The following is a 26,825-nucleotide window of genomic DNA, read 5'->3' as shown; positions in this document are numbered from 1 at the left end:
CACAGAAGTTGGATGAGCCTGTGATCTGATTTTTCCACTTTTATTTTGAGTATGATTCTGAATCCAGACCTCCATGGGATAATGATTTTGATTTCCATTGATCATTCTTGTTATTTTGTTCTCAACACATTCCACTATGTAATGAATAAAGATTTTCAACTGGAATATTTAATTCATTGAGATCTAGGATGTGTTGTTTAAGTGTTCCCTTTATTTTTTTTTGAGCAGTGTAGTTGCAGTATATTGTGTTATTCAGCCTTTCTGAGGCTGCTGCATGGTTAAATAAGTGGATTTTATTTTCTTTTTCTTTTTTTTTTTAAGTTGTTAGAATCTCAAGTGGGAAGTGGTTTAGGAAATAGTCTGAAAAATTTGACAATCTCTTTGTTCAAGTTTACTCATTTTAAAAGGGGACTTTTGCACCTGAATTCACTTGACTGTGTGTGTGTGTGTGTGTGTGTGTGTGTGTGTGTGTGTAGTATTTTTAGTAAGGAAAAAAAGCAATCACAAACGCTTTAGAATAATTTATTAGGATTTTCAAATTGAAATTGTCAGAAAAAAGAAACAAGGAAAAAAGAAAAACATTGCTGTAAAACCTGGCGGGGGACAGGCCAAATCTTTAACTTTAACCGAGCTCATGTAGAGCTACAAGCTCCATTCAAAGCATTGGCCCTTTTCCTTACATCAACACAAAAGACAGCATTAAAATCAATATACAAGGGGAACAAGATCTCAAAACAGAAAAATATAGTTTCTTTTTTTCTGAAAATAAGTCTTAATGCCGCAGAATTATCCACTTGTCGTCTGCTATTACCAATAATAGTACTATTTTCATTTGTAAGGTAAAAAATAACTTATTGCTTTATTGTAAGTTAAAAAGTTACAGTGTTGGTGTCCAGCAGTAGTTTTTTTTTTTTTTTTTTTTTTTTTTTCTATTGTGTCCCAGCCGGTCTGACCGAGGAACTACTGGCTGGATCAGGAAGTTTTCTGCTGTGCTGAACATCAAACAGGCTGCAGCAAGAAGGCTGAACAAACAGGCTACTTGTTTTTTTGCAAATGCTGAATTACTTCCAGCTCTGTGACTTTTCCTGCCAGCCAGTGTCACCTCGTACTGAAGTCCCGTATAAGAGCCGACCGGGAGCGAGACCCTGTTCCATTTCTGGTTCACTGCCCGAAACCCTGTCTGTTCACCACAACATGGAGCAGCAACCATATATAAACAATATTATGTTGGTTCCAGAGGAGCACAAATGTATTAAAACTATGAAATGGGAAAGAGGCAGGGGAGAGGAGCAGATGAACCAAAATGGAACAGGGCGATCTTTTTTTTTTTTTTTCAGTACCAAAGAAAAAAGGCAATCAAAATGCTCCTTCGTTGCCAAAAGTAGTTCCATATTACACCTTGATGTATGCGCACAAACACTCACTCACACACACTCAGACGCAATCACATGCACCTTCAATAGTGATAAGAGGACAGAACATGATCGTGATTTTCTACAACGGCTTCTCTGAGAATGTCCTTCATTTGTTCTCGCGGTGGAGAACACCGCATAAAAGAATTTGTTTTTAAAAAGAAAACAATAAACAAAAACATTAAGAAGTGAATTGCGCAAAAAATATATATAATATTTTCAAAAAGAGGAACTCGAGTCAACCCCCAATCTAATGAACCCCTGATTTCTCCTGTTTAAGGTGGTGGTTGTTCATTCGTGGTCCATCGTGTTAATCTGAAATTGTTTCCATGACGATGCAAGAAGCTAATTTGCTCTTTTCGAGATGTAAAGCAAACAAAGGGGATGACTTTGTAACAAAAAGTGTTAATTAACCAAACAAATATGCCAGACAAACTCCTGGAAGTTTATTCGTCCACCGTCATCGTCGATAGCGCTGCGCTGAAGTGTCGCTCGGGTGGACTGGCCCACAGTGTATACATGTACCATATGTATACTGATACAAGTAGTAGTAGATGACGTCCAGTCAAATTGCTGTTTACCCTTTCCAAACCAACCAATGACATGCCAGCCGGTTCAGTAACCCCTCCACCCCCCACCCCACCCTTATGTACAATATCTTACAGGAATACATAAAAACATTGCTTTAAAACCAATTACAGAATAAAATACCTTACAGATTATCATTATTATGTCAATATTAATAACAATATTACAAAGGTTTTGTTTTTAAAGACTACCAAAATATACATTTTAGTTTTTTTTCCATGTTTCCGTGACATGTGAGTTAAAAAAGGACTTTGTTGGATTTGTTCTTCCTTTGTTAAAAATGTTTTTCAGACAAAGGCCCATGTCGCACGGCTTTTTCTTTCTGTTCACATCAGTAACAGCTTTGCAGGATTTCATGATAACGACATATCACATTGAAATAAAATATTCATAAAAAAACTCATAATAGTTCCGTGTCCTTGTCAAACATGACAAAGCTTCCTCAGAGATTTTTTTTTTTTTTTTTTTTTTTTTTGCAGTTTTCTTTTCTCGGCTTCAAAAGAAAAACAAACTGATAACTGAGGGGGGATCTAGTTGTTAAACTATGAGGAGAAACGGGGACGTTATGTCGAAGTGAGATTAGTACAGCAAAACAAGTGTTCTGGATTTAAAAAGATATTCAGTCGGTGGGTGAAGCCACGTGGAGCCAGGAAAGCCCGGTAGAGCCTGTGGCCGGCCAATCAGGTTGTGCCATCAATGGGCAGCCAGCATTGTGATTGGCTCATCAGCAGAGGAGAAACCCTCCAATCCTCAGTGACCTGAGACGTTTCAGTGGTAGCCATTAGTGAATGCAGTAGCAATCAGAGGACCCTGAGGACACATCAGCAAGAATGAGTACACTTCTTAGTAGCTTTGTGAATTAATGTGTGCATCCACGCATGAATTCACGTGTGTGTGTGTGTGTGTGTGCGTGTGCGTGTGTGTGTGACCTACCCCTAGACCGTGGCTGAACCCTGTGCTGGGGGCGGGGCTAGCCGCACTAATGTAGCTGCTGACTCCTGAGTCCTGATTGGCTGCAGCATACAGGTCAGCCATTGGTCCAGGGCTGCTAGTTCCCAGGAAGCCAGCTGTGCGTGAAGGGGTTGCGCCTGAAAGGCAGGAGACACAATTCAGGCTTCAACACCAGAGGGACACACACACACACACACACACACATCTAAAAATATTCTTTTATTTGTCCAAGCAGGCCGTTGTACCCGTGTTCTACCTAAGGCAAGCATATAAATATGCACAAAAAATACACAGTCAGTATATTTCACACACGTACCTCTAACTACTGCTGCTGCTGCAGCTGCTGCCATTGGTCCATATGCAGTCAGGGGAATGGCTGAGGATTACAGAGCAAACCAAATTATTGCACAAACAACTCACGATGACTCGACTCTCATATCACATCACAAGTAATAATCTACAGCTCGTTGTGGTTGAAATGACATCTGTTCACACATCTGTCATTTAAATCCAACCGGAGGACAGAGTGAAACTGAAACAGCAACCGCACCGGTGACAAAACACCCAACATCATCTAGCTTTACGTTCATTAAATAAGGAACAAAATAATGTTGATGATAAAAATGGAGGAAGATGTTTACATGAGGAGCTGCGAGTACAGCTCGCCGCCACTAGATGTCAGTGGAGAGGCAAAGCTGCAAGAGCTGCTTGTGGATCAGGGGCCTTATGCACAAAACATCCAAAGACCAAAAGGTTTCTGCTTACTGGGTCAGAAAAAAACCATTAACGTTTTCATCTAAGAGAAATTCACAAAGCATTTATCACTAAAATAACTCCTCCTAAGCCAAACGACTCCTCAGTGACTCTACAGTTCAGTGTTTAGAAAAAATACAATATATTTAACAGCATATTTTGATGGCAGATGATAAGCAAAGAATGAATCAGTTCAAAGCAGTTCAGAAACACTGGAGGTTTGCACAACTCCACTCTTTCCACCTTTTAAAGCTGCTCTTGACTCCATATTACTGTCAATCATGTCTCCACTGAGGAAAATATTCCTCCAACCAACAACACGCTCTTCAGATTCACTTGACAGATCATCAAGTCTACATCATATAATCATTAAAAGATTACTTTATTTAATCATTTTATATTGAATTATACTTTATTTTCACCCATACTTTGTCTTGGCTTGGATTCTATCAGTTCCTCAGTCAACGTTTGTGAATGGCTCTCAGGATGAAAGTCGTTCAGAAGGAGTTGTTATTGTAACTTTGTGAATACGACCCCAAAAATTCATACAGAAATCTTGTTCAAAGGATTGTTCATAATCACAGGATTGAACTCCTCCAAAGAAAAACATTTGGCTGGAATATTTACAGGAGGCTAAAAAACTTTTAAATTTTCACCTGAGTAAACGGTACACAAGACATAACACGTTAGCTGGTTAGATGTGCTGGTAGTCGGATTTATTTACCTTTTGAAAGGAATCGGGAAACCTGCTTCCAGTCTTGTTGCTAAGCTAAGCTAACTGGCAACTGGGGATCACTTTAATTTTACTGTGTGCACATGAGAGGACTATTTCTTTATTGAAGCTCAAATCAATCTGCTATCAAATGTAAAACAGGAGACCTGTGAAGCCCAACTGATCCCTGAGCAGTGTAGCTTTTGCTCTACAGCACTAAGAAGGTTCTCGTGATCTAGGTTAACTGTATTTAGCAGCAGTGACGTCACATGCAAGGTTTTATTTGGCCTTCTGCTGCTAAATAGGTTTGTTTTGCTCTGTGGGCCGTTGGAGGAGCGAGAAGCCACTGACCTGCCAGCTCTTGGGGGTGGGATGATGTCAGGAGGGGGGTCCTCTCTAAATGAAACTCTAGAAACAGAGAAGAGATAGAGAGAGAGAGAGAGAGAGACACACACACAGAGAGAGCTTCGTAAATACAGTCACCATTCACTGGCCGGACTACAAAGCCACATACACACTGAGATGACGCTGATGTGGACACACATGCACAGAAAGTAAAAAAAAAAAACACTGTGACGACAGGCAGGAAGGTAGGAGCAGAGGAAGAGGAGGGGCGGCACGGCCAGATGAAAGAGGGTTACATAAGTACATCAAATAAACAGAGAAGAATATGAGAGGAAAGCAGGCAAATATCATAAGTCAATGGTAAAACAACAATTGGAGACCGAGGGAGATATTTTAGCGAAGGAGGGTTTGAAAGGACAATTTCAGCTGGAGATGCTGAAATTAAACTGGTATTAATTTATAGTGTGGACATGAGTGGAAGACTGGCTGCAGACCTGTAGACAGTCAGTGGTGTTTCAGGTTCATAAGGACTTACCTGGGAACTGGTAAGTGTAACCGGGCGCAATTCCAGAGTAACTGCGGCTGGTGTAAGTAGCAGTCTGAAAACCTGGGTACCCTGTTAGAGCAATAGAGGATAATTGGTTTAATTAATTTGGCTGAGTAGAAACACATGAAGACAAAGTAAAGCCATCTGATCTAAATGTTCACCTGCTGCAGGTTCGCTACCCAACCTCCCGTCAGAGGTTTTCCTCTGCTCTGATACAGCAAATATGCAAAGTGTGTGTCACATAAACCTTCTGATATAATGTTGATCAATTTCTTTACATAAAAAAAACAATAAAAAAAAAAAAAAAAAAAACAGCAATAGTCACTATTAAACCTGCAGTGTTGAACTTTCGTCTCCCTCTTAGGCTGGTGAGGGTAATTACTGAAACCCTGTCGACGTGTGCGTACATCAAACGACTCATTCCACTATCAGACTTTTAAGCAATCAGCTGGAGAGCATTTGGGAAGTCTTTAAAAGCCGCATGATTGAAACCTGATTTAAGTTAGCTTCGGGCTGAACCTGAAGTTAGCCGACTCTTCCTGCATAAGTGTTTTTAGTTCCCATGCTCCGCCTACAGAGCATGCCCAGTATGCATTCATCCAGCAGAGCGGGAATGTCTCACCAGACACCCGATTTAAAAACTCTATACAGACAGATTTATCTGGAGCTGCTTTTTAATCAACTCGTGTAGGAAGCGCTTGACTGTAATGGGCGTTCATTTACATGTATTTTGTTGGTCATGTCTTTGTCATCCTGGGTTCATTTAATCTGCTGAATGTTTTGATTTTAAAGTGAAGCTTTGAGTCAACTCATCTAAAGGGGACGTACGATGATTCAGTCATCCACGCTATCATAACATACGTGTTTCTTTCAGAATTAAAATCATCAAAGAGGAAGGACAGATATGGAGGACAGACAGTATGAATGATCCACATCTAAAGCCGTCGCTGCGACTGTGCATTACTTCATCACGCTGCAATCTCAACTGTCCACTAGAGGGAGCCAAACCACCACAGGAGACGGGTGATGTAACGCTGTTTGTTTTCTCAATGAGTCTTTTCACAACGTTTTACTCCAGTATGCAGAAGCCCTTCAGTCTGTGACCTCGTAGGTTTAAATACCTTAAAGAGACGAATAAAACAGGAACCAAACCAAGGACATAAATTCAGACAAAGTCAACTGTATTACTTTCTAATTTGAGCCATGAGTCATGTGGGCACTGCAGCATAAAAATAAACAGGTATTTACACCTTAACTATTATGTTCAAGAAGGTTGCGTGAATTTTTTTTTTTTTTTTTTTTTTTTTTTTACTAGAATTGAATGCTCTTCAAATGTCCTTCAAACGATTCATGGACAGACTGCATTTAAAAAAAATAATTTTAAAAATAAAAAAAAAACACTAATTCAAGAGTATGTCTTTCATGTTTTGAACTTTTCTATTGTTTTCATTTAGTTACACATTTAAATCAGGTTTTTGCAGACATGCTAGACATTTAGAGTAATTAGAAATACTGTGTATCTAGAGACCAACTTCTAACAAGTAAGTTACAAGTTGTGTGTCCATCAAGAAAAAATAATGTAAATGTCCTACTTTGCATATTTCCTATATTTGATTATGTATCTTACCTAACATGCCGATGCCCAGCATGAAGGCATCCATCCCATAGGGCATCACTCTGGACCGGCCTCTGGCTGAGCCTGTGGGCGTCATCACCTCCTTGGGCTGAGCTTTCTTACACTCCACCTGCAGCAAAGGAAACCAGCGTTCAGTAAAACAGTCCTATAAAAAGATTCACAACACATTCTAGCAGACAACCAAACGCATCCTTATGTCACTGAGTAAATAACGCCCACATCCGTACCATTTTGTTGTTGATCTCGTGGAAGTGAATCTCGCACACTTTCTCCACCACGTCTTCATTCTCAAAGGTCACAAAGCCAAAACCTGTAGAAGACCGAAAACAAACTCTCATAGAAACACTTCATTGGCTGGGATCTGTGACACCCTGTCGTATCTAGCAGAGACATCACAACTATAGAGTCTACCGAGAAGCATATTTGTGATTAGCCCTGATGCAAATATTGTTCTTAGGCCCCGCCCCTTGCCCCTTGCCCGAGCCTGAACTCGTGCTCTCAAACATACAGACGTTTAGTTTGCATTGCTAACTTCTTGTCCATTTGCTTAAGAGCTTCTTGCTAAAAGGTTAAACCATTGAGGGGTCATTTCAAGTAATCACAGATGACAGGGAGTGAGGTCATTGGACAAACTAATTAGCATTTCCCAGCATGCCTTCTTCCTTGCTAGCTTTTTAGAATAAAGAAACCAAAGTAAACGGATAATGATTGGTATAAATAATAGACTACTTCTGTTGGAGCAGTTCAATAAAGACAAACAATAACACATAAAATAGGCTGACTCAAAACCATAAGTGAAGGTAGAGAGATGCGATCAAAGTCTAATCAAAACTTATCTCGTTGTTGAAGGGTTATTTTGAAACCTGCATAAAACAACCTGTCTGTGAGAGGTCATGCTTTTCAATTCTGGACCCCTGACAGCTTCTGGGATCCAGTTAGGATGCATAAATTTTAATATCTGGCACACTTTTCATAACTCTTTATCTTGGATATGACAGACTGCCTGAGGAGCACAATCACATCTTGGAGGGAAGCTGTTGATTATAAACACAAAAAGCATCCAGATGAGGCGAACTGCACACGTCTTGCTCGTCAATCAAGTGTCGCCCTCGTGGAGGAGACGGGCAGCGGCGTGATTCACCCGAAAACTGAGCCTACATCATCACATCCAGTTAATTCTAACTCCCCCGTACTCCTTTCCTGCTTCTTGCTTTCCTCACTTGTCTTGCTTAGTTACATCCTCGCCTGTAAACGTCCTGACTCCGCATCACAACCCTCAGCGGGCGCTGCCCTCCACACCCACAGAGGACAGAGATAAATGAGACGGGAGGGAGGCAGGAGCACAGCAAAGACAAAAGAATGAATATTTGAGAAATATTTCGCCTTTTTTTTGTCATGGTTCACCTAATGACTCCTTCACGCTGTTTCTCCTTTCATTTGCGAGGACGTGTTTCTAGATGTCCCACTTAGTGTGTCAACACATATTAACATTGTGTGTGTGTGTGTGTGTGTGTGTGTGTGTGTGTGTGTGTGTGTGTGGTGTGTGTACACGAGTACAACTCTGCGTACGTACCTCTATGTCTGTTGGTTGTTTTGTCAAACATAAGCATGGCATCATCGACCTGTGAGAACAAAGCAAAGAATGGATGAGCTTCGACATATTAACACTGACACACACACACACACACACACACACACACACACACACACACACACACACACACGCACACATGCATCATTACACAGCATGGGGTGCCATTGTCCCTCTTTAGCATCGGAGTAAGAGGGGAAAACAGATGGAGAGGGTGGAGGGGAGGGGTGACAGGTGACAAAGGAGAAGGGGAAAAGAGAGAATGAAAGGGTAAGAAAGGAAGAGAGCGATGGGAGAAACAGGGGAGGAGGAAGGGGGAGGGGGGGCTGTATAAAAATAAAATGAAACACAATCTATCAATGTGTAAAAGAAGTGAATGTTCTCCGTTCATGAGGCGCTGGAGGAAATTCTCTCCCATTCTTCGCTCTGTCCCTTGTCTTTCGCCCGAGTTCTCACCAACTCTGTCCTGCTCTCTCTCCCTCTTTTTCCCCTTTCATTCGTTCACCCTCGCTGTCTTTCTTTCCCTCTCTGCAAAGTTTACTATTCCCATGGAGACCCTGTAAAGAATTTCAATTAGAAGAACTTACCCCCAACTCCACCTCCCCTCACCCACCAACCCACCCTCCCAACTCATTTCAATGAATAGGATGGAGAGAAAAGAGAGGGACAGAAAGCATGTGACAGAAAAGGGTGAAACAGTTACAAAAAATGGGATCATAAAAAAAATATTTAAATCGACGGAGGGTAAAGTTTTGATGAAGGATAGAAAAATCTGCTCGTGAACATTTTGGATTACAGAGCGGAGAACAAAGTGAGCTGGGGGTCTTTGTCAACACGCTCTCCTTTTATTCTCCTTCTCCCTCCACTTTCCTTTTTGCACTCACTCCACTGCCCTATTCATATTCCACCTCCTCCCCCTCTTTGCCCTCTCTCCTCCCCCTCCCTCCCTCGCTTGTCCTTGACTGGCAGGAAAGTTTAGCAGCTTCTGCTCGAGCTCTGACGACATGAGGAGACACACACCGGGAAGCCAAGGCCAGGGGTCACCGTGGAAATCAAACTTTTGCAGATTTCTGCCTTTAAACAGGAGAAGAAAATCTGCAACAGAGCTGTCCATGCATCACATGGAGACACATGTGGCGTATGACTACATGGCTATTTTCATTAGGCAGCAAGCGCTGAAACTCAAACCAGTGTAACATGAGTGGCAAAGGTCTCTGGATGGTCCAGCCATAGGATTTCCAACACTTATGAAAAACACGCGCACGCACGCCTTCTAGTCTGATTGGCATTAAATCTGTGCGACTGTTTGTACCTGAGGAGAGGATCAAGGTTGATTCTACAACCTTCCTGACTCTTGTAACTCTCATCCCTCTCGACATATAGCGTACACACACACACACACACACACACACACACACACACACACACACACACACACACACAGAGACATCCTCCATCCCGCCTCCCTCTGCACCGCTCCTCTTTCTGTCCTTCATTCAGTTTTTAATTCTCCCCCTCCTCCCCTCACGTCTTCCACTCCTCCGGTCATCCAAACTCAATGACACAGCAGAGAGCCGGGGAACAGGACAGTAAGTAGACAGCTGCAAGCCAACATGTTATCATAAGAGTAGAGTTACATGCACAGCTAGCCCTCCTGTTAGCATTAGCAACAACATCTATTCTGGAAGACATGACGGCTGGTGAACGCTGCCAGAGGAGCCCGGCTCACATTTTGAGCTGCGCCGCTCTGATGGCTAGAAAAAAAAAAAGGTGATGTGCTCTCCGGTCATGCTAACATGTTTCAACTGATTGTCTTCCAGGAGAATATGATGGTGTGCGGACTTGCAAACAGTTCTGTCACGTGTGGGAGCTCATGCTGCGGTCGCACACCAGCCCCTCGCCTTTGCCAAAACCAATAAGAGGACGATCTCACGATGTCCACTGCCCAGGGTGCTGTAAGACAATCTGATTGGATAGCTGTGGGGGTCTGAGATTGGCTTAGCAGTGGCTCAGTCGCTAACTACTCAGCATGCGAGCACAGAGTGAGGAAAAGTTAAGGTCATATTCTCAAGTTCTGACATTCTCAGATGTACCGAGATGAGGGGTCAGCCGAGATCCGGAGGAGCTCTCGGAGCGCGGCATTAAAAATATCCAGCTTTTAGTGAAGCGTACAGCTATTGTCTGAGGGACAAGTGTTTGCTGACAAGTCCATTACACTTTTTTTGCGAGATTATGAAAGGTGGCATTCACATTTTTTTCCCTGCTGTCTCCTCACATCTCCCTCTTTCATTTGCGCTCTCCCTCTCTCCGGCCATCTCTCTCTAAACAGGCCAGCAGACAAAGTGTTCAGTCAAGCCTTCTAATCGCCAGCTCACATGGGTGAGTGGAGTCCCAACTTTTCCCGTCTGCCTTGTCCATGCTGCATTTTTCATCTTATCCACTCCTTCCTCTGCCTGCTGCTCGAACATATTCTCTCATTTTAGTACAGAGGAGCTAAAAAAATTAAAAAAAAAAAATTAAAAAAAACAGTTTTTCATGTAAGGTAACTCGGTATAAAATGGCATGAAAACAGGGATTTTCTTTAGATTAACCATAATTGACCGTCTGGCTAAAATGTTGCCGGACTTCCAGTTTGAAGCATTTCTGTGGTGGTAGACAGGTTGTATGTTCAGCCTTGGCCAAAAAGAAGGGCAGTTTTGTCACCAGGTTGAGGAGGTTTACTAGACCCTAACCTCAGGATTCAGACTTATTTCACACACAAATATGGCTGCTGCCATCTTATTGGCCCGGGGACGTTTAGCAACAGGAGCTCAGATTTGTTCGGTTAGGAAACCACACATAAACACTGACTTCTCGCTTTGGTCCAAAACACCTGAACAGCCACTCCGGCTCGGTCTAATGAAGTTTGCGTAGGTGCGCTTTCAGAGGTGTACTCCAAAAAAATAAACTTCGGCACGTATCAAAGAGCTGCACAAAATGCATAGTGCATTCTGTGTTTTCCTTGCAAGGCGGTGCCACAGTATGAAAATAAACAGGACACCGAGTGTTGCTCTATCCAAACCTGCACCTTGTAGCCAGGCTCAGATAATAAACAAGAAATACCTCCCGCTCAGCAGGAATGCACTGTGGGATTGCCACTATCCATGATACAGCTTTGGTCTCGCGTGTCCAAACAGTCCAAATATTCCCTCATCCTGCGGAGGGAGTGTTGTCTTAGATATGAGTGTCTGTAATCACCAGGGAAAACTGATTCGGCATAGAGCTGCAAACAGCCATTTTAGAAAGCGCACTCAGGAAACATGACACATGTCACAACATCCACCTGCATGAGTGTGATGGTCACACGCGTAATCCACGTCAACCCGAGATCCGGGACCCAGAATTAAAACACATTATTTAAATGTGAACCAGAACCTGAAATACGGTAATACCCCATAAAGAGTGAGTCAGAGGCCAGCAGGGAGAAAACACGGCCAGACACGAGGCAGAAGGAGCTTCGTGCTGTTAATTTCTTCCAACCCATTAGGCCGACATCCTGAAGCCATGCTCATTTTCAGACTGCCCTGCTCACCAACAGCAGCAGAACCACACACTTAATGTTTGTGACAACTGGATCGCAGGCTGTGAAGCATCACTGTCTCTTTCTGGACATGCAAACTCGCCTCCTTCTGCAGCCGCGACGATGCCACTGTCACACTTTTGTACGCGCACACACACACACACACACACACACACACACACACAAACGTATGTTTTTTTTTTCCATTCATGCAAATGCACCATGTTCACACATTTTTTTTTTTAAAGGGAGCAAAAAATTATAAGAAAAAAAAAAAAGAAAACCCACTGGATTATAGTGGGACAATGGGTGAAGGCAGGTCACCACGGCAACAAGCTGGAGCAGGGTGTGTGTATGTGGGATGGGAGGGTGTCTGAAGCACTGATTTTGGGTGAGGTGGGGGGGGCTGTCTCAGCAGCAGCTGTTGCATTTGATTAGTTAATACTGAAGAGCCTGAACTCCACTCTAACACACTACCAAACCCCCCTGAGGTGGAGCTAGCTAAAAAGTAACCCAACATGTCGCGCATTGATACATGTATGTCCCATCAGATTGGTGGTTTTTCCCCTTTAATAGTCACTTTTGCTCCTCACTATATTAACATTCCTCCTTTTCTCTGCCCTTCAACCTTTTCTGAGTTCCCCTCCCTCTCTCTCTACAGGGGGTTTCTTCTTCCCTTTCAGTCCCCTGCCATCTCCCTCTTCTCTTCCCCTCCTGATTTTTTTTTTTTTTTTCTTTTCCTCCCTCTCCCCCGGCCACTCATCTGTCTACACAGCATGTGTTTGCCTTTCACCAAATTTCATTCAAAGGAGCTGAGCAGGACCAATGCAGAAGCTAAAAGAGCCCTAAAATGTGATCAGAAAAGAGCGAAACAGCGAACAAAAGAGATAAACTAACAAACCAAGTAGTTTTTCTTTCAGTCCTCTCTTTTACTTTCAACATCTCCCCTTTTTCCCACTTGTTCTCTAAAATGAGGTCCTTCTATAGGAGAGAAAAAAAGTGTATAAAAAAAAAAAAGGCTTTTCTCTGTTAAATGTACACAAAAAGCTAAAAAGTGTCAAAAGGCAACATATGAATATAATATATCAAAGGTATACAGTCAATTAGAGCAGTGATTCCCAACCAGAGGTACTTGTACCCGAGGGTGTACTTCTGTAGTTGCCAGAAGGTACATGGAAAGATTGCGCGCTCAAGTCATTTAATTACCAGATATTGAGTCAGCTGCAGTTCCTGAACATCTCAAGTTACCAATAAGTGTGTGAAAACTAGTCAGCAAACAGGCCAACAAACAAACAGTTAAAGGTACGCATAAACTGTTGGAAACTATTAGTTAACGGATAAATCATTACATATTGTAAAGGTCCCCCATTTTATTTGCACTCTTGAGGATATTTTCGTGGTTTTAAGCACCAAAAAAAAAAATCACAATATAGTTTCACATCTCTTAAGCTTCTGTCTGGAGCTCCACCAAGAACAGGCGGTTTTGTGTCTTCAAAGGACCAGTGTGCGGGATTTAGTGGCATTTAGCGTTAAGGTTACAGATAGGAACCAACAGAAGACCTCTCTCCCCTCGCCGTCCCCTTCAAAGCATGTAAGATAACCTTTATTAGTTGTGAAAAACGTACAAGGCCCTCTTATTCCTTCATTTCTGGGCTACTGTAGAAACATGGCAGTGCAACATGACGGGCTCTGTGGAAGAGGACTGCTACGTATGAAGGGTTCACTCTGGTAATAAAAAGAGAACTTAAGTTTCAGCTGATTATACATAAAAAAAAATTGTTTTTTATTATTTTTAAATATTTTTCTTCCATTTCTGCCAATAGAGCCCCCTAAATGCTACATACTGGCCCTTTAAGGAGCAGTGACCCTCTCTTCTGATTAGCTGGCTGTTTTCTGAGTGACACACATCCTGACCAACCATAGATTTCCAATGGTCTTGTAGCTTAATAGCCCCAAAATATAATGACTAAGATGTGTTTTCTTCCACATTGAAGGTTGTACAAGTTTGTGATGTCAACAATTAAGGAAGTCCAAATGATAGTTGCTGAATACAGGCTGCACATTTCTCTGTGGAGGGTTTGGACACTTCCACAGTATTTGTATAGCATCTAGACCTGCTTTATGAAGAAATAAAGAAATGGACATCAGACTTTAGTAAATAGGAAACCTTTAAAATAATGAATAAATGGTTGAAATAGTTATGTAAATATAAGGAGATAAGCAGTAATCAACCAAATACTGATAATGCAATGGTTAAAACAGTATTATAGATCCCTATTTTGAATATCCAGGTTGAAGTAAAATTTTAATGACGATATTTGAGGGATGGTGGGAGGTATCTGTGAGTGGCGCACCAGACAAACAACAAGGTTGGGAAGCACAATCAGACAGACCGCTGCGTTTCACCGTGAAGGCTTCAGTGCGAAGTTTAGTTTACCTTCCCAAACTGGTCAAAGTATTGCTTCACATCTTCGATGGTGGTATTGACTGACAGTCCACCGACAAAGATCTTCTTTGTCCTGGTCACCAGCTAGAAACACAGAAGAAGAAAGAAGGCAGCATTTAGCACTAATGACATTAGGTAGTGGGGCAGATCCCTGCGATAGAGATGTTGTGTTGGTTGATATTTATCTAATCTCAAAGATTTCTGAACGCTCTTTTGAGCATTCAAGGTAATTGAGCTCAGTTTAAGGCCTCTTAGGCGCGTGTGTGTGTGTGTGTGCGTGTGTGCGTGTGCGCGTGTATATAGGACCATGTGTCAGGCTGGACAAGTGGATTGCAGCTCTTCTTTGGTCACGTGTCCGACTCCTAATCCCACCCATCCAGAGCTGAATGATTAGGAGTGACACATGACATCATCACCTCCCCGCTTTGTTATTAACCCCTTCAGGGTGCACTCACCTTCGGCTGAGCCCGGCGGGGAAACGCCACCTTTGGGTCGATCTGTAGGGAGAGAAAAGTTAAGACGAGTTGTTAAAAAGTGGTACGAGCAGATGTGAATTTCAAAAGACTCTTCAGTGAATTTGATTTGTCTATTAAAACCCATGTAGATAAGAACTCTAGTGATCAGCCTTGCCTTTGATAAAATACAGGAATGAGCATTAATCATGGGCACTTATGTTATATGGACTATTCAAGAATAAATATATATCGCTTTAGTTTACCAAAAAGTAATTCACAGACGGGTTAGTGTCAACACATTATATAAGTTAAGGGGTAATTTCCCCTCTGTACTACAACTTTAAGGACGGAGATAGACTTGCTTTAAACTACGCGTTTGCCTGCGCGAGATGGTTGCGACTGTTTGGAGCGCTGGTTGTGCACATTCTCAAGAGATTAACGCAATGCGCACAAAAGATGCACTATACACATGACAGGTTAGGGTGGTGTAGGGCGGGAATGGAGATGTGACGGGGTCAGGGACCTGCAAATCTAAATGGAAATAAGTGTGGGACTGTTACATTCCTGTAACAGTTGGAAAACGGAGTTGTGATGAGTTTGAGCCGCTCGGATGTGGCCACGTTTATGGTTTAGATTAGGCTAACCATGGATGTTCCAGTGGTGTCCTTGTTGGACTCCTGCAGTAACATGCAGACGCAACCATGTTAACAACAACGTCCATGACACAAACGGCTGTCAAGGGGAACGCATGGTTCAAATGCAAGAATATTTCCAGCCTCATATCACAATACAAAAATAGACCTAATAAGGATTTGGAAGCAGAGATGCATAAAAGGTACCGTCAACAAATCTACAGAAAAAAATTTCCCCTCGGGGATTAATAAAGTAACTACCTAACCTAACCCTACAGTAATTAATCACCTTCTACAGTTCGGGTCTCTGACTCCACAAGCCTGAGTAGTAACGACTGAAACAAGTCAACAGTTCAGCGGTTTCAGGACCCCAAAGGCATATAGAGGTTTAAAAACAGAGATAAACAGAAAACGAATACTTTTTAACGTCTCTTCTGGGATGGAGCCGAGGATGCAGCACCCACCATTGAATCACATCCGCCCAGCTTATATTTCTTTGAGCACAGATACCAAATCTCTATCTGCTGCGGGTGTATTGTTTAGTGGTTGATCCTGTGCTCGTGTGAAGTCCATAGCCCTCTGGACATCAATGACTTATCACACTGTTAACTAACTAGAATTAGGTGCAACACACAGCCTCGAAGTCTGAACCCATCTAAAGGACTACAGGTCCAGAAATAGAACGTATGCTAATCCGCGAATATGTATAGTAGACCCTTGTTTATGCAAGGCCCCAAAAATCCAAACACACCGGCCAAACAAACAGGCACAAGGAACAACATCCACAGTGAGACGCAAATACGTACCGTCTCTGAATTGTGTTGACACAAAACTAAATGCATTAAATCTAGACAGAGCAGGGCAATCTGGAATCTGAAATGAGCATTTAATATTCTGAATACATTTCAGATGGATGTATTTTTTTTTTTACATCTCACAAATCCTGATAACCTCCATTTTGGATTAGCCATTTTTGACTGTATCCATATTTCTCCCCACTGGAATGTCTCAGCAATGGTCAAGGTTAGATAAAATGAGAAGTAAATGAGCTTTGAATGAGCTGGCCTTTAATAATACTAAATATGCAAAGCCTGGCCTGGCATTTTAAATTTGTGTGGAATCTCATGTTGTTCTCACTTAAGCCAACAAGAGAGATTATTTTAGGTCACAGGACCTTGTGGTGTATTATGGTCTTAGAGTTCAATCTTTGTTCTAATAATTGGATGTGTGAAGCAAAACCCCTTGTGTCTCACACAGCTATCGGAGGTATTGAATTGATATTGGCAAATAAAAAAAGAGCCTAGCCAATAGCCAAATATAATTACTATATTATTATAATGTGAACAATACACATGAAACAAAGGAGGGTGTTCTTTCAATATTCAAACAATCCTTTCATCTCATTCCTATGATAATTCCCTGCTTCTGATGAGAAATCGACTGACAAATACATCCCACAAGGACCTTCAAGGGCCTCAGATTTACCGCTGCTTCGAGAGCACAACGCGGCGTGTAACTAAGATGCAGCCGCAGCATCCTTGGAGGGGATTGCAGAAGGACTTTGCACCTTGAAGTGGGACACAACGACGAGAAGAGCCGTGTCACCTCCAGCTGGTCGAAGCACAAAGACAAAGGTGACAAGGACACGCAAAGCCACCAGCGACCATCGGCAGCAGTAGTGCTCACAAACGATGACGACACAGCGTTTCTTGCAGGGTCTGTGCTTAGTGGCCCAAATGTAGCGTTAAAGATGTGTGACTATATGATCCTGCTGCTTGTCCTGTGACTGGATTCAAACTATGACAGTGCACGAATGCTTTAAATGGCAAGTGCAGATGTAAACATTGCTATATACTACCAGGCTCACTGTTTATGATAACGAATACATTAAAAGTAACAGGAGAAAAAAAAAAAAGCTTTTACGGTAAAAATAATGACAAGCAAACAAGACGGAGAAAGAAAACCTCTGAAAATCGACATTATAACATAATCAAACATCTAGAATAGCAGTAATAAATATACGTTGTTCTGAGCCCACATCCTCACTTCTCAAAACCACCGTGGTTGAGAAATGTAGGCAACATGTCCGCCGTGCCGTCTGACACGACAGTGTCAAGAGGTAACAGCCTCCCGAGTTCAGGTCAGCCCACCTGCCTTCAACTGTTACAGCACAACCAGAGGACAGGAGCTGCCCTCAAGCCATTATGTGGCAGAGACGTGAGCTGACGATGACAGCAGTCACAAAACCAACTCGCATCTGACACACGACTGCAGTCTCACAACGCTGGCCGCAGTTTCTACAATCTGAATGCACACATCCGCAAATGTCCAACAGCCTTTTTGTGAATTAAGCAAAATGTGGTTTGAAAATCAGTTTCCTGTTAATGTTTTTTGTAAACATTGCCAGTTTTTTTTGTTTTTTTTATTGCTTATACAGTTAGTTAAATCGCTAGCGGATCAAAATCAAAATCTTGTAAATACCACACAATGCAATTAGAGACGTTAAATACATTAAAAAAAAAAAAAAAAAAAAAAAAAGGTTTGACAAGTTTAACATGTCTTGTGGCATGTTGTCATATTTCCCTTTACATTTTGACAAAGTACCCATATTTCATCATCAGAAGCGCTTAGAAAAACAGCCCATAATAATACTGAAGGTTACCAGCTGGACTAGGTTAGGCCTAATGCACTATCTGTAGTAGTGCTACTACGGCTACGGTCATGCCATGCTGTTAAAAAATAATTCCACTTCAGTGAAGTAACAGAATGTATCTAACATGTAATTTCTACATCTGGCTGTACTCAGGAGGTAATAATAAATGAAAACTAAAGCATCTATAAGACTGGCAGATTAGCCTCGAGGAAGACAGATAGGCCACAAAGCAAAAAAAAAACAAAAAAAAAACAAAAAAAAGAGTAAAATGACTTAGCCAGGTCACTGTATGCAACACTCAGAAATAGCTCTTCAGAGGTCTGACATTTGAGAAGAGCCTCGGCCGTGTAACAGTCCCAATAAGACCGGTGAAAATGTAGCTACTCACGAAAAAAATAAATAAAATGTTTTAAAAGAGTTGCTCTTCCCAAACTTACAGACATGAGTTACAACTGAGTGTTTGTGAAATGGTCTGACTAACATCCTGCTTCATGACATCCAACCTCCGCTCAATCTAAGCAGCGCAGTGACAGCAGAGCCTACAATATGATTTTAGTGGTTTAGCTTTTAAGACTACACTAATCTACAACCAATAGTCACCTCACGTGGCGCAGCGCATCCACCAGTGATACAAACTGGAAAACACAAATAAAAACAAACAAAAAAACAAAAAAAGTCAAATCAATAGATGGGCAGACAGATAGGTAGAGAGCAGAGAGAAGAGGCGGGAGAGAAGAAGAAAAAAAAGCACAGGGGGAAAGAGGAGGCATTCATTTGGAAAACAGGAGGCCCATGAGAAAGTGGGCCTGTCCAGTGTAGCGGTGCAGCGGGCCGTCCCAGCAGGCAGCCCCTCTGATTTCATTAATTAACAGGACAAAGAGTACAAAACAGATGGGCCCGGAGAGGGACTGGGGCTCCCGTGCTACCCCCCACAGGCACACATACATGTACACACACACACACACAGTCGCCAGCCAGCACCCACATAATGTAAACACCAACACACAGACATATGGACTAATGCACCTCTTCTAAACACTCCCACAGGCTCTGACACCCAGGCTAACCTGCCAAGAGGTTCTTGTAAAAAAAAAAAAAAAAAACACAAACACAAAAAAAGGCAAACACCCACAACCCACAGGCTACCCCATTATGACAACATAATCAATATAAGCTAAACAAAAAGCTATAAACACAAGAGGAGACAAAAGGAGTTGGCATGTCAATAAAGTGAGAGAGAGAGAGAGACTTGGTTTGGGCTCAGGCCAGCAGGGTCGATCTGCACGGCTCAACAATGGCACAGTAATTAGTTAACGAAGCACACTAATGAGAACCTCCAACCCAACCCCACCCCTTCCCCTGAAAACCTCCACCGAGCGCCTCCTTTACCAGGGAGGGTGCTGCGTGATGCCAGTGGTGCACATGTAGCTCCTCCGTCAGAGCAGGCCCGACCTTTATCCCACGGATCTGTGGCCCTCGCATGGACCTCAGAAGTCCAATCCAGTTTGTTTCCTTCAATCCGATTAGTTGCTTTTTCAGATCCATACTAATTACAGCACAGGAGCGGAGGGGGGTGGGGGTCCCCTCCCATTCGCCACAATCACCCCCCCCCCCCCCCTCCACCTTTGTCCACGTCAGCATTAACGGCTAATCTTCCAGTCAGAAGCGAGGAGCGAGCATCTGAACTCGGAGGCCAGGTGTTGGGCCGGCAGCGGCTGCAGACTGTGGTGCCGATGGTCCACAGAGGCTGCTGCTAACATATGTTGTTACAGTACATGGCTGCAGATAAAAGCAGCTATATTAGCAGCCTGCTGACGACCACGACCGCACCTTCACAGATAGTGGTGCCAAAAAAGCAGCAATTATCACCTACTGCCATTTTGAAAGGGCATTCTGCTTTTTTGGGGGCGTAAAACAAACAAATAAAATAAAGAATAGTCTGTATAGTCCTAATTTTGCCATTCCCTTCTCTAAAAATATGGTTCCTTTTAAGTAATGTTAGTTCAGCATTACCCAGAGGTTATTATGGGATAATAACCTTTAAAGATATAAAAATACTATCTGACATCATCACTGAATACCGACCTCATAAGTCCAGTCCATCGCATTATGAATTTGCCCAAAGAAATAATCATAAGAACAAAAATTCCTCCCTTAAAAATACACCACAAATAATAACGGGGAAATCTAGAAGCAGCCCATCTTAAGCCCAGTGAAAGAGAAAAGGTCGTCTTTCTGAGAATATCCGATCTCGTCTTTTCTTCTTCCCATAACTGGTGCCAGTAAAGCGTTTCTCAGAGAAAACAAATACCAGTTGTGCCCTTCTTCTTCTTCTTCTTCTCCGTCCAGAGAAACACAACAGCACAGCACTGCCCCGAGGCCGCTCTCTTCCCCGACAGGAAATCTAACCTCCAACCAAAACAACAACCTCAACAGACCTCTCTCTGAAAGCAATAGACAACCTCTTATTTATTGTAGTTAGACTTTCGTCAGGTATCGGCAGTATTTATAATGTGTATTTCGTGTTTAGCCTCTGACTTTAGTTGAAACAATACTGGACTCCAGTTACTGGAGTAACCGGACTGTAAATGTTTAATACCCATTAATACCCAGCAGTGTGGACCTTGCACCAGTTCATGTAGTTTACTTCTCACCCCATGTGTCTTCTTTCCTTTTCCGTACACCTTCCTCGTCTCTCTCCTTTCTGCTTCATGGCTTGTAGCATCTTTGATCACGAACCAAAGGCTCAGCATAACAAGGCACAAACATCAGAGCTTCCAGTACTCTTCCTCATTCCAGGAAGGAAAGTCTTTCTCACGTCTCATGCTGATCAAACAATGCCGTGGATAGAGCGAGAGAGAGTCCAGGTGTGATGCAGAAACGCGGTGCGTGGAAAATATAGAAGTGAATATATAGAAATTATAAAGAGGTTTTATTTATAAGTACCTTTTAAAAACTTTGTGACCCAGTACAGCGTTTTCCCGAAGTTTGTGGAGAAGTTAGGTGCACGTGTTTGGTGGAGGATTTGTGGGGTCCTCGTCCAAGAAAATCTTTGTTTTTCAAATCAAAATATGCAATTTCACATCCTTTTATTTTAACTATTATTAATGTCTGTGTGACATTTTATAAAAATTTGGAAAAGCTAAAGCAGCTGAAAAATAAACAACAAAAGGTGAAAGACAACTTGCTAAAGACGTCCACAAATATAATTAGCAGTTAGTTTTGATGCTCTCCATAATAATATTACATTAATTCGTCTTGGGTGGTTCCCAATGCACCTAAGCCTTATAATGTTTAGGGAAATCCAGCCAATTACAGCGGATGGCACTAAAAATGACTTCTTTAGCTACGTCACGTTCATCCATTTTATGTAGTGTTACAATGAATTCGGCTATAGCAAGAAAAAAAATACAGAAGTTGTTACTCTTTAGTCTTGGTAAATAGCTAGATATGCAAACACACAAATAAAAAAATTGAAAAAAAAACAGGGCTCCTATTTCCTAAATGGAGCGACAAAATGGCAACCGTACCCACGTTTTCAACGCCTGGTTGGGTAAATGGTACCATGGCGTGCTTCCCCCGCAGGCTGCCGCCACAACAACAACCTGCACGACCGCAGCTGCATTTGAGCCCTCAACATTATTATTGTTTATCCTTCTGCCTGTATTCTGGTTTATAATAGGGCAACGCCTCACCCCAGCAGTGGCCTGCCAGACTGAGCTTCCAAAAGCGTCCAAACCAGTGTTCACATCTCACACACACACACACACACACACACACACACACACACACACACACACACACACTCTCTCACACACACACACACACACACACACACACACACACACACACACACACACACACACACACAAGGTCTGGCTCTCAGACACTTCCACAGTGCCCAGTTTTAAGAGGTAATATGACTCACTGGGTAACACTTTGCAGTTGCTTTGTACCTCCTTTCATCCAAATAATTTTTTTTTTTTTTTTTTTTAAATGGACAGATTACCAGCAGCAACACTCATTTAGTAATAAATATTACGGCGACTGAGCAGAAGGATGTCCATTTGAAAATTGCAGCATTCAACTTTCTAAATGTTTAGTGACAACACACGTAAAAAAAAAAGCAGACGATAACCACGAAGTGTAAACGTCTGACATGACTGAGCCCTGCTGCTCAGACGAGCTCAGTGTCTTCAGTTAATGCAGAATAGCTGAGAAGTTGTTATGGAGACATAAATCCCATTGGGCTGTGCAGTTACAGCACCGTCTCCTGAGGCAGGCGTCACCCCCGGCAACAGGCTTGCTCCAACAACTAACCAACTCTACCTTTCTCCACCCCTGGGCTCTGCTGCCTTTCTGTGCCACTAATTTTCACTCTCAAATGATCCTATTGTGTGTGTGTGTGTGTGTGTGTGTGTGTGTGTGTGTGTGTGTGTGTGTACACGTGTGTGTGTGTACGTGTGTACATAGGGTTAGGGAAGGACCACAAGCTGACAAAGACACACCCAGTCTCCAGTCCTACAACTAATCTACATGACCAGAACTGCAGCAATCACACCTTTATAGCTATTCAAATCTACCACCTCAGCTCTGAGAACAAACAAACCAAACGTTGTATTCGATATAAGGACGACTAAACACGAAAACACAGTCTGACCTGTATTTGCCAAGTGATTCGTCCCATTTACCCACATTTTGAATTTCCATGTCAGTAGTGTAGGAGGGGAAATTACAGAGAAACCTCCAATCAGTGTTTATACACGATCTCTCAGAGCCTCAGACTTCACATCAATATTTAAATTCAACGAAGACTCATTTCGACCTCACAGTCTTATCATTCATCAGTTTGGGATCCACTGACACAACTATTTCATTTGCTCCAACTCTGAGAGCTGCCACTAAAAAAAACAACAACAACAAAAAAAACGGCTGCTGTTATTTTCTAGGGAAAAAAGAGAAGGAAAAAAAACTTGTGAGCTCTCTGCTCTGCATAAAACCTGTGAGGGTTTTGCAGGGGCTCCTACCCTATTCAGGTCCCCAGGTAACCATGGCAATGAAGACCAAGAAAGAACGCTTTCATGTTGGCGCCGTGAACCGGGATTTGAAGGGGGAAATGAGAAGGGGGGGGACTGCTCCAAAAAGCACTCCTCAACTTTACAAGCCATTCGGTGGGAGGCAAAATGCACAGAGGGGGGAAAAAAACATGCAGCACAGAATCCGAAGAGGAAAAGTTACCCAACTGGTACCACATCCAGCTACTCAAAGGGGCAACTCACCGTTTTGGAGTCCAGCTCGTGTCTGTTTTGCGCCAAAACCTTTTCCACACCGGCTTGTTCTGCGTATGTTACAAAGCCGAACCCCCTGCAAAGGAAAACAATACATATAGTCAGAAAAATCAGAATGCAAACTCACGCCTCATGGAAAAGCATGGAAGAGCATGAGGCATCCAGTGATAGGACGGCGGAGCGCACACGCCTCCTTCTTACCTCGACCGCTTGGTAACGGGATCCCGCATCACCATGCACTCCTTCACCTCGCCAAATTTACAGAAGTACTCCTTCAAGCCCTCTGCAAAGACAGCGGGGACACACGGTGAAATAAAGCAGGCAGGAACGAGAGGGCTATCTCACAGGCCCTGGTGAGCTGAGGTGATGTGCTGGCAGTGGCTGGAGAGAGACAATGGGGGTCGGGGCGGACCACGTTGTGTTTGTGTCCCTTCAGTCCTCCGAGATTATACACTGGCTATCTGGCCGTTCAGCATAATAGCCCATTAGGCCCTGCAGGACCACAAACAAAGCTACACTCGATGTGTGACGATTGCTGTTTTGACACAGCAGCAGGATAATAACACGGGCCATCGCAACGACAATAAACTGTATTCATGCATCAGCCTGCGCTTCATGGCTCTTAAAATAAATGAATGGATCGAGCGGAGTGCAACAATAAGGAAAACAACAACACGAGCGTGGGCATCGATGTGTGCTCAACTTCTGCTTTAACGCTGAATAATCGATGACTTTCTACTAGAAATGCCCTTCTCGGTTATTAACAGTGTGGTTGAGTGCACAGGAAAAGGCAGACAAGTCGTTGTATGTGCGCGATTTCCAGTGTTAATCTCCTGCGTCTCGGCAAGTCTAAATCCACAGAGCTGATCCTTAATGAATAGGAGGCTTTGATTTAACTATTTGCAGTATTTCTCCTCAACTTCACAGCCTCACAGGAAATATGATCGTTAATATTAGGCCAAATATGTAAAGGAGTAAACAGGAGGCTTTCATCCACACTTATTAAAGTAGCGTGCGGGACAGCTCACCTTGTGTTGTCTGCCAACTCAGACCCCCGATGAACATTTTGCTGAATGAGAGAAATACAAACCGTAAGTCACACAGGATATATATATATAAAAAAGGCGTCTTTCAAGCACAACACGGGCACATTCAAGGGCAAATCTGGAGGAATTATTTGTGATATAGCATCAATAAAGTAAGAAGAAAGCATCGGCCATGTTGCGAAGTCACCAATCGGCCAGTCGGGCCGTTATAATCCCCTAGAGGAAGGGGGGGGGGGGAAAGGAGAGGATTTTCCAGATGATGGAGGAGAAGTTGCGATGTGGCCTTCTGGTGGAAAAGCGAGAGAAATAAACAAACACGAGGAGGAGGAAAGAGAGCGGAAAGCAGCGGTGCGTCTGTATCTCCTCCGCTGAGGGGATCCATCCCACACATACAGACACACAGCGTGCTTGTCTTTTGTCTCGGCGCGGCTCCGCTCCCGCACTGAACTCAACTAAAGTCCAAGGTGAACTCAAAGCAGGGCCGAGAGGCGAGCTAAAGGCAGGCGGACGGGCTGAGGCGGTTTTACCAGGGGTCGTGGGGGGAGTTGTCCGTGCCGGAGGACAGGCTGCTCTGGCTCCCTTCCGTCTCCATTCTGCTCTCCGCTGGTATATTCCCGCACTGTGAGGCGAGGAGAGGCAGTGAAGCTCCACTGCTGCTGCTGCTCCAGACTCAGGGGCGGGCAGCACGATGGGAGGGGGGGGAGGGTGAGAGGGGGGGGGGGGGGGGAGGTAGGAGGGGGGAGGGGGGGCAGTAGAGGTGGGGGTGGGGTGGTTTAAAAAGAGGAGGGGTGAGCGAGGAAACGCGCAAATGCAACTAACGCGCAGGGAGAGAGTGAGAGGCTCCGCCCCTACCTCGTTTTCCCGTAGCCTTTCCCCGTGCAGCCTCGGACCTCCCTCCCTCCCTCCCTCCTTCCCTCCATCCTGCACATTGACTGCCTTTATTCATGCTGCCACTGGCTCTCTCTCTCTCTCTCTCTCTCTCTCTATCTCTATCTAGTGTTTCCCTGCCGCTCTCGTCATTGGTTTATCACAACAGCATGGCACATTAAAGCATGTTAAAATGTCTGGAAATCTACAGTAGCCTTTTTGCACCGTAACAAACCAGAAACCACGTTTAGAGGACAGAAAAAAACAAAACCTACATGATAAAATCCTTCATAGATCCACGTGCAAGAGCATTTTTATTTGTATTTATGTGCATTGTACCCTGTCACGCATTAACAATCCCCCCATATTAATTACATTTTTTAACAGGTTTTTGGATGACTTAGGACACGCTGTCTGTGTGATGCCAAGGTTGGGCCTCAGGTGAAATGAGACATCTGTAACCAGGATACTACTTCTTTTTTCAAACACAACAGGAAGCAGCAAGCTCCCTATGAGGTCATTCTCAATTTTTTTTTCAGATTGCGTATGTCGGTTATGCTGTTTGATGTTATCCGACGTGATATCTCAAATAATGTTGGACACGAGGGGAGTCATGCTCTATGGGATCTTATTTGATTGAATGTGATGTGATAATATATGATGTAATTCAATCTTACATGACCAGATGGAAAGGGATTTGAGTCATGGTGTTGTATCATGTGACCATATAAATGTAATTTATACACTGTGATCCTGCATAATGTGAAATGTCTTTCATCTTTATTATTATCATTGACTTTTACCCTCACAATCACAAAGGAGTCTTCCCGTGATCCCCCCACCACCCACCTTAGGGCCGACCCACATCCAGCCCTCAGACCACCTGTTCCTCCTCCCCTGCTCATCCATTACATCCCAAAACAGCTAGCTGTGATCACCCCTGTGCATCCTTCATCCACCTCAATTCAGCCCCTCGTCTAAACCTGATCTTAAACCCAATCCCTTTCTTTCTCTGCCCACGTGACGGGCCACCCTATTTACGGCATTACCTCTTAAATCAGCCATTTTCTTGGCCCGGGCCGACCTGGTCAGCTGAGAGGTTTCATCAGCTGCTCCGACAAAAGTGAAACAAGTGAGGCAGGTTGTATGAAATGCACCTGCTAAACTCATCAGATTATGACCCTGACGCAGCACAACTAAATTAAAACTGTAGATCCGAAAAATGTAATCTGATTACAGCAGCACAGAATACAAACCTCACTAAAACGAGCCCCCCCCAAAAAATCGCCTCCTTTCTGCGCCTGACTAAAAGTTTTCAGTCGTGATGAGTTCTCATTCCCGGCA

General features: G+C 43.2%; 1 protein-coding gene across 1 annotated transcript; it reads right to left on the bottom strand.

Annotated features, from left to right (window-relative positions):
* Positions 1–506: 506 nt before the first annotated feature.
* Positions 507–25,283, bottom strand: LOC138203525 (RNA-binding protein Musashi homolog 1-like). Its single transcript, XM_069158477.1, has 14 exons — positions 25,142–25,283; positions 24,597–24,637; positions 23,770–23,851; positions 23,560–23,644; positions 14,996–15,037; positions 14,532–14,624; positions 8,518–8,566; positions 7,172–7,254; positions 6,936–7,053; positions 5,297–5,377; positions 4,768–4,824; positions 3,268–3,327; positions 2,934–3,088; positions 507–2,810 (listed from the first exon to the last, which is right to left on the bottom strand). Exons 1-14 carry the CDS (start codon positions 25,204–25,206, stop codon positions 2,769–2,771), a joined length of 1,053 nt encoding a protein of 350 aa, XP_069014578.1. The 5' UTR covers positions 25,207–25,283; the 3' UTR covers positions 507–2,768.
* Between the last annotated feature and the right edge of the window lie 1,542 nt (positions 25,284–26,825).

The sequence above is a fragment of the Embiotoca jacksoni genome, unplaced genomic scaffold (assembly GCF_022577435.1).
Source record: "Embiotoca jacksoni isolate LCO1_2020_lvr unplaced genomic scaffold, fEmbJac1.0.p SCAF_1, whole genome shotgun sequence".
Lineage (NCBI taxonomy): Eukaryota > Metazoa > Chordata > Actinopteri > Embiotocidae > Embiotoca > Embiotoca jacksoni.
The sequence above is the reverse complement of the archived record's forward strand: the minus strand, read 5'-3'. Positions and strand labels throughout refer to the sequence as shown.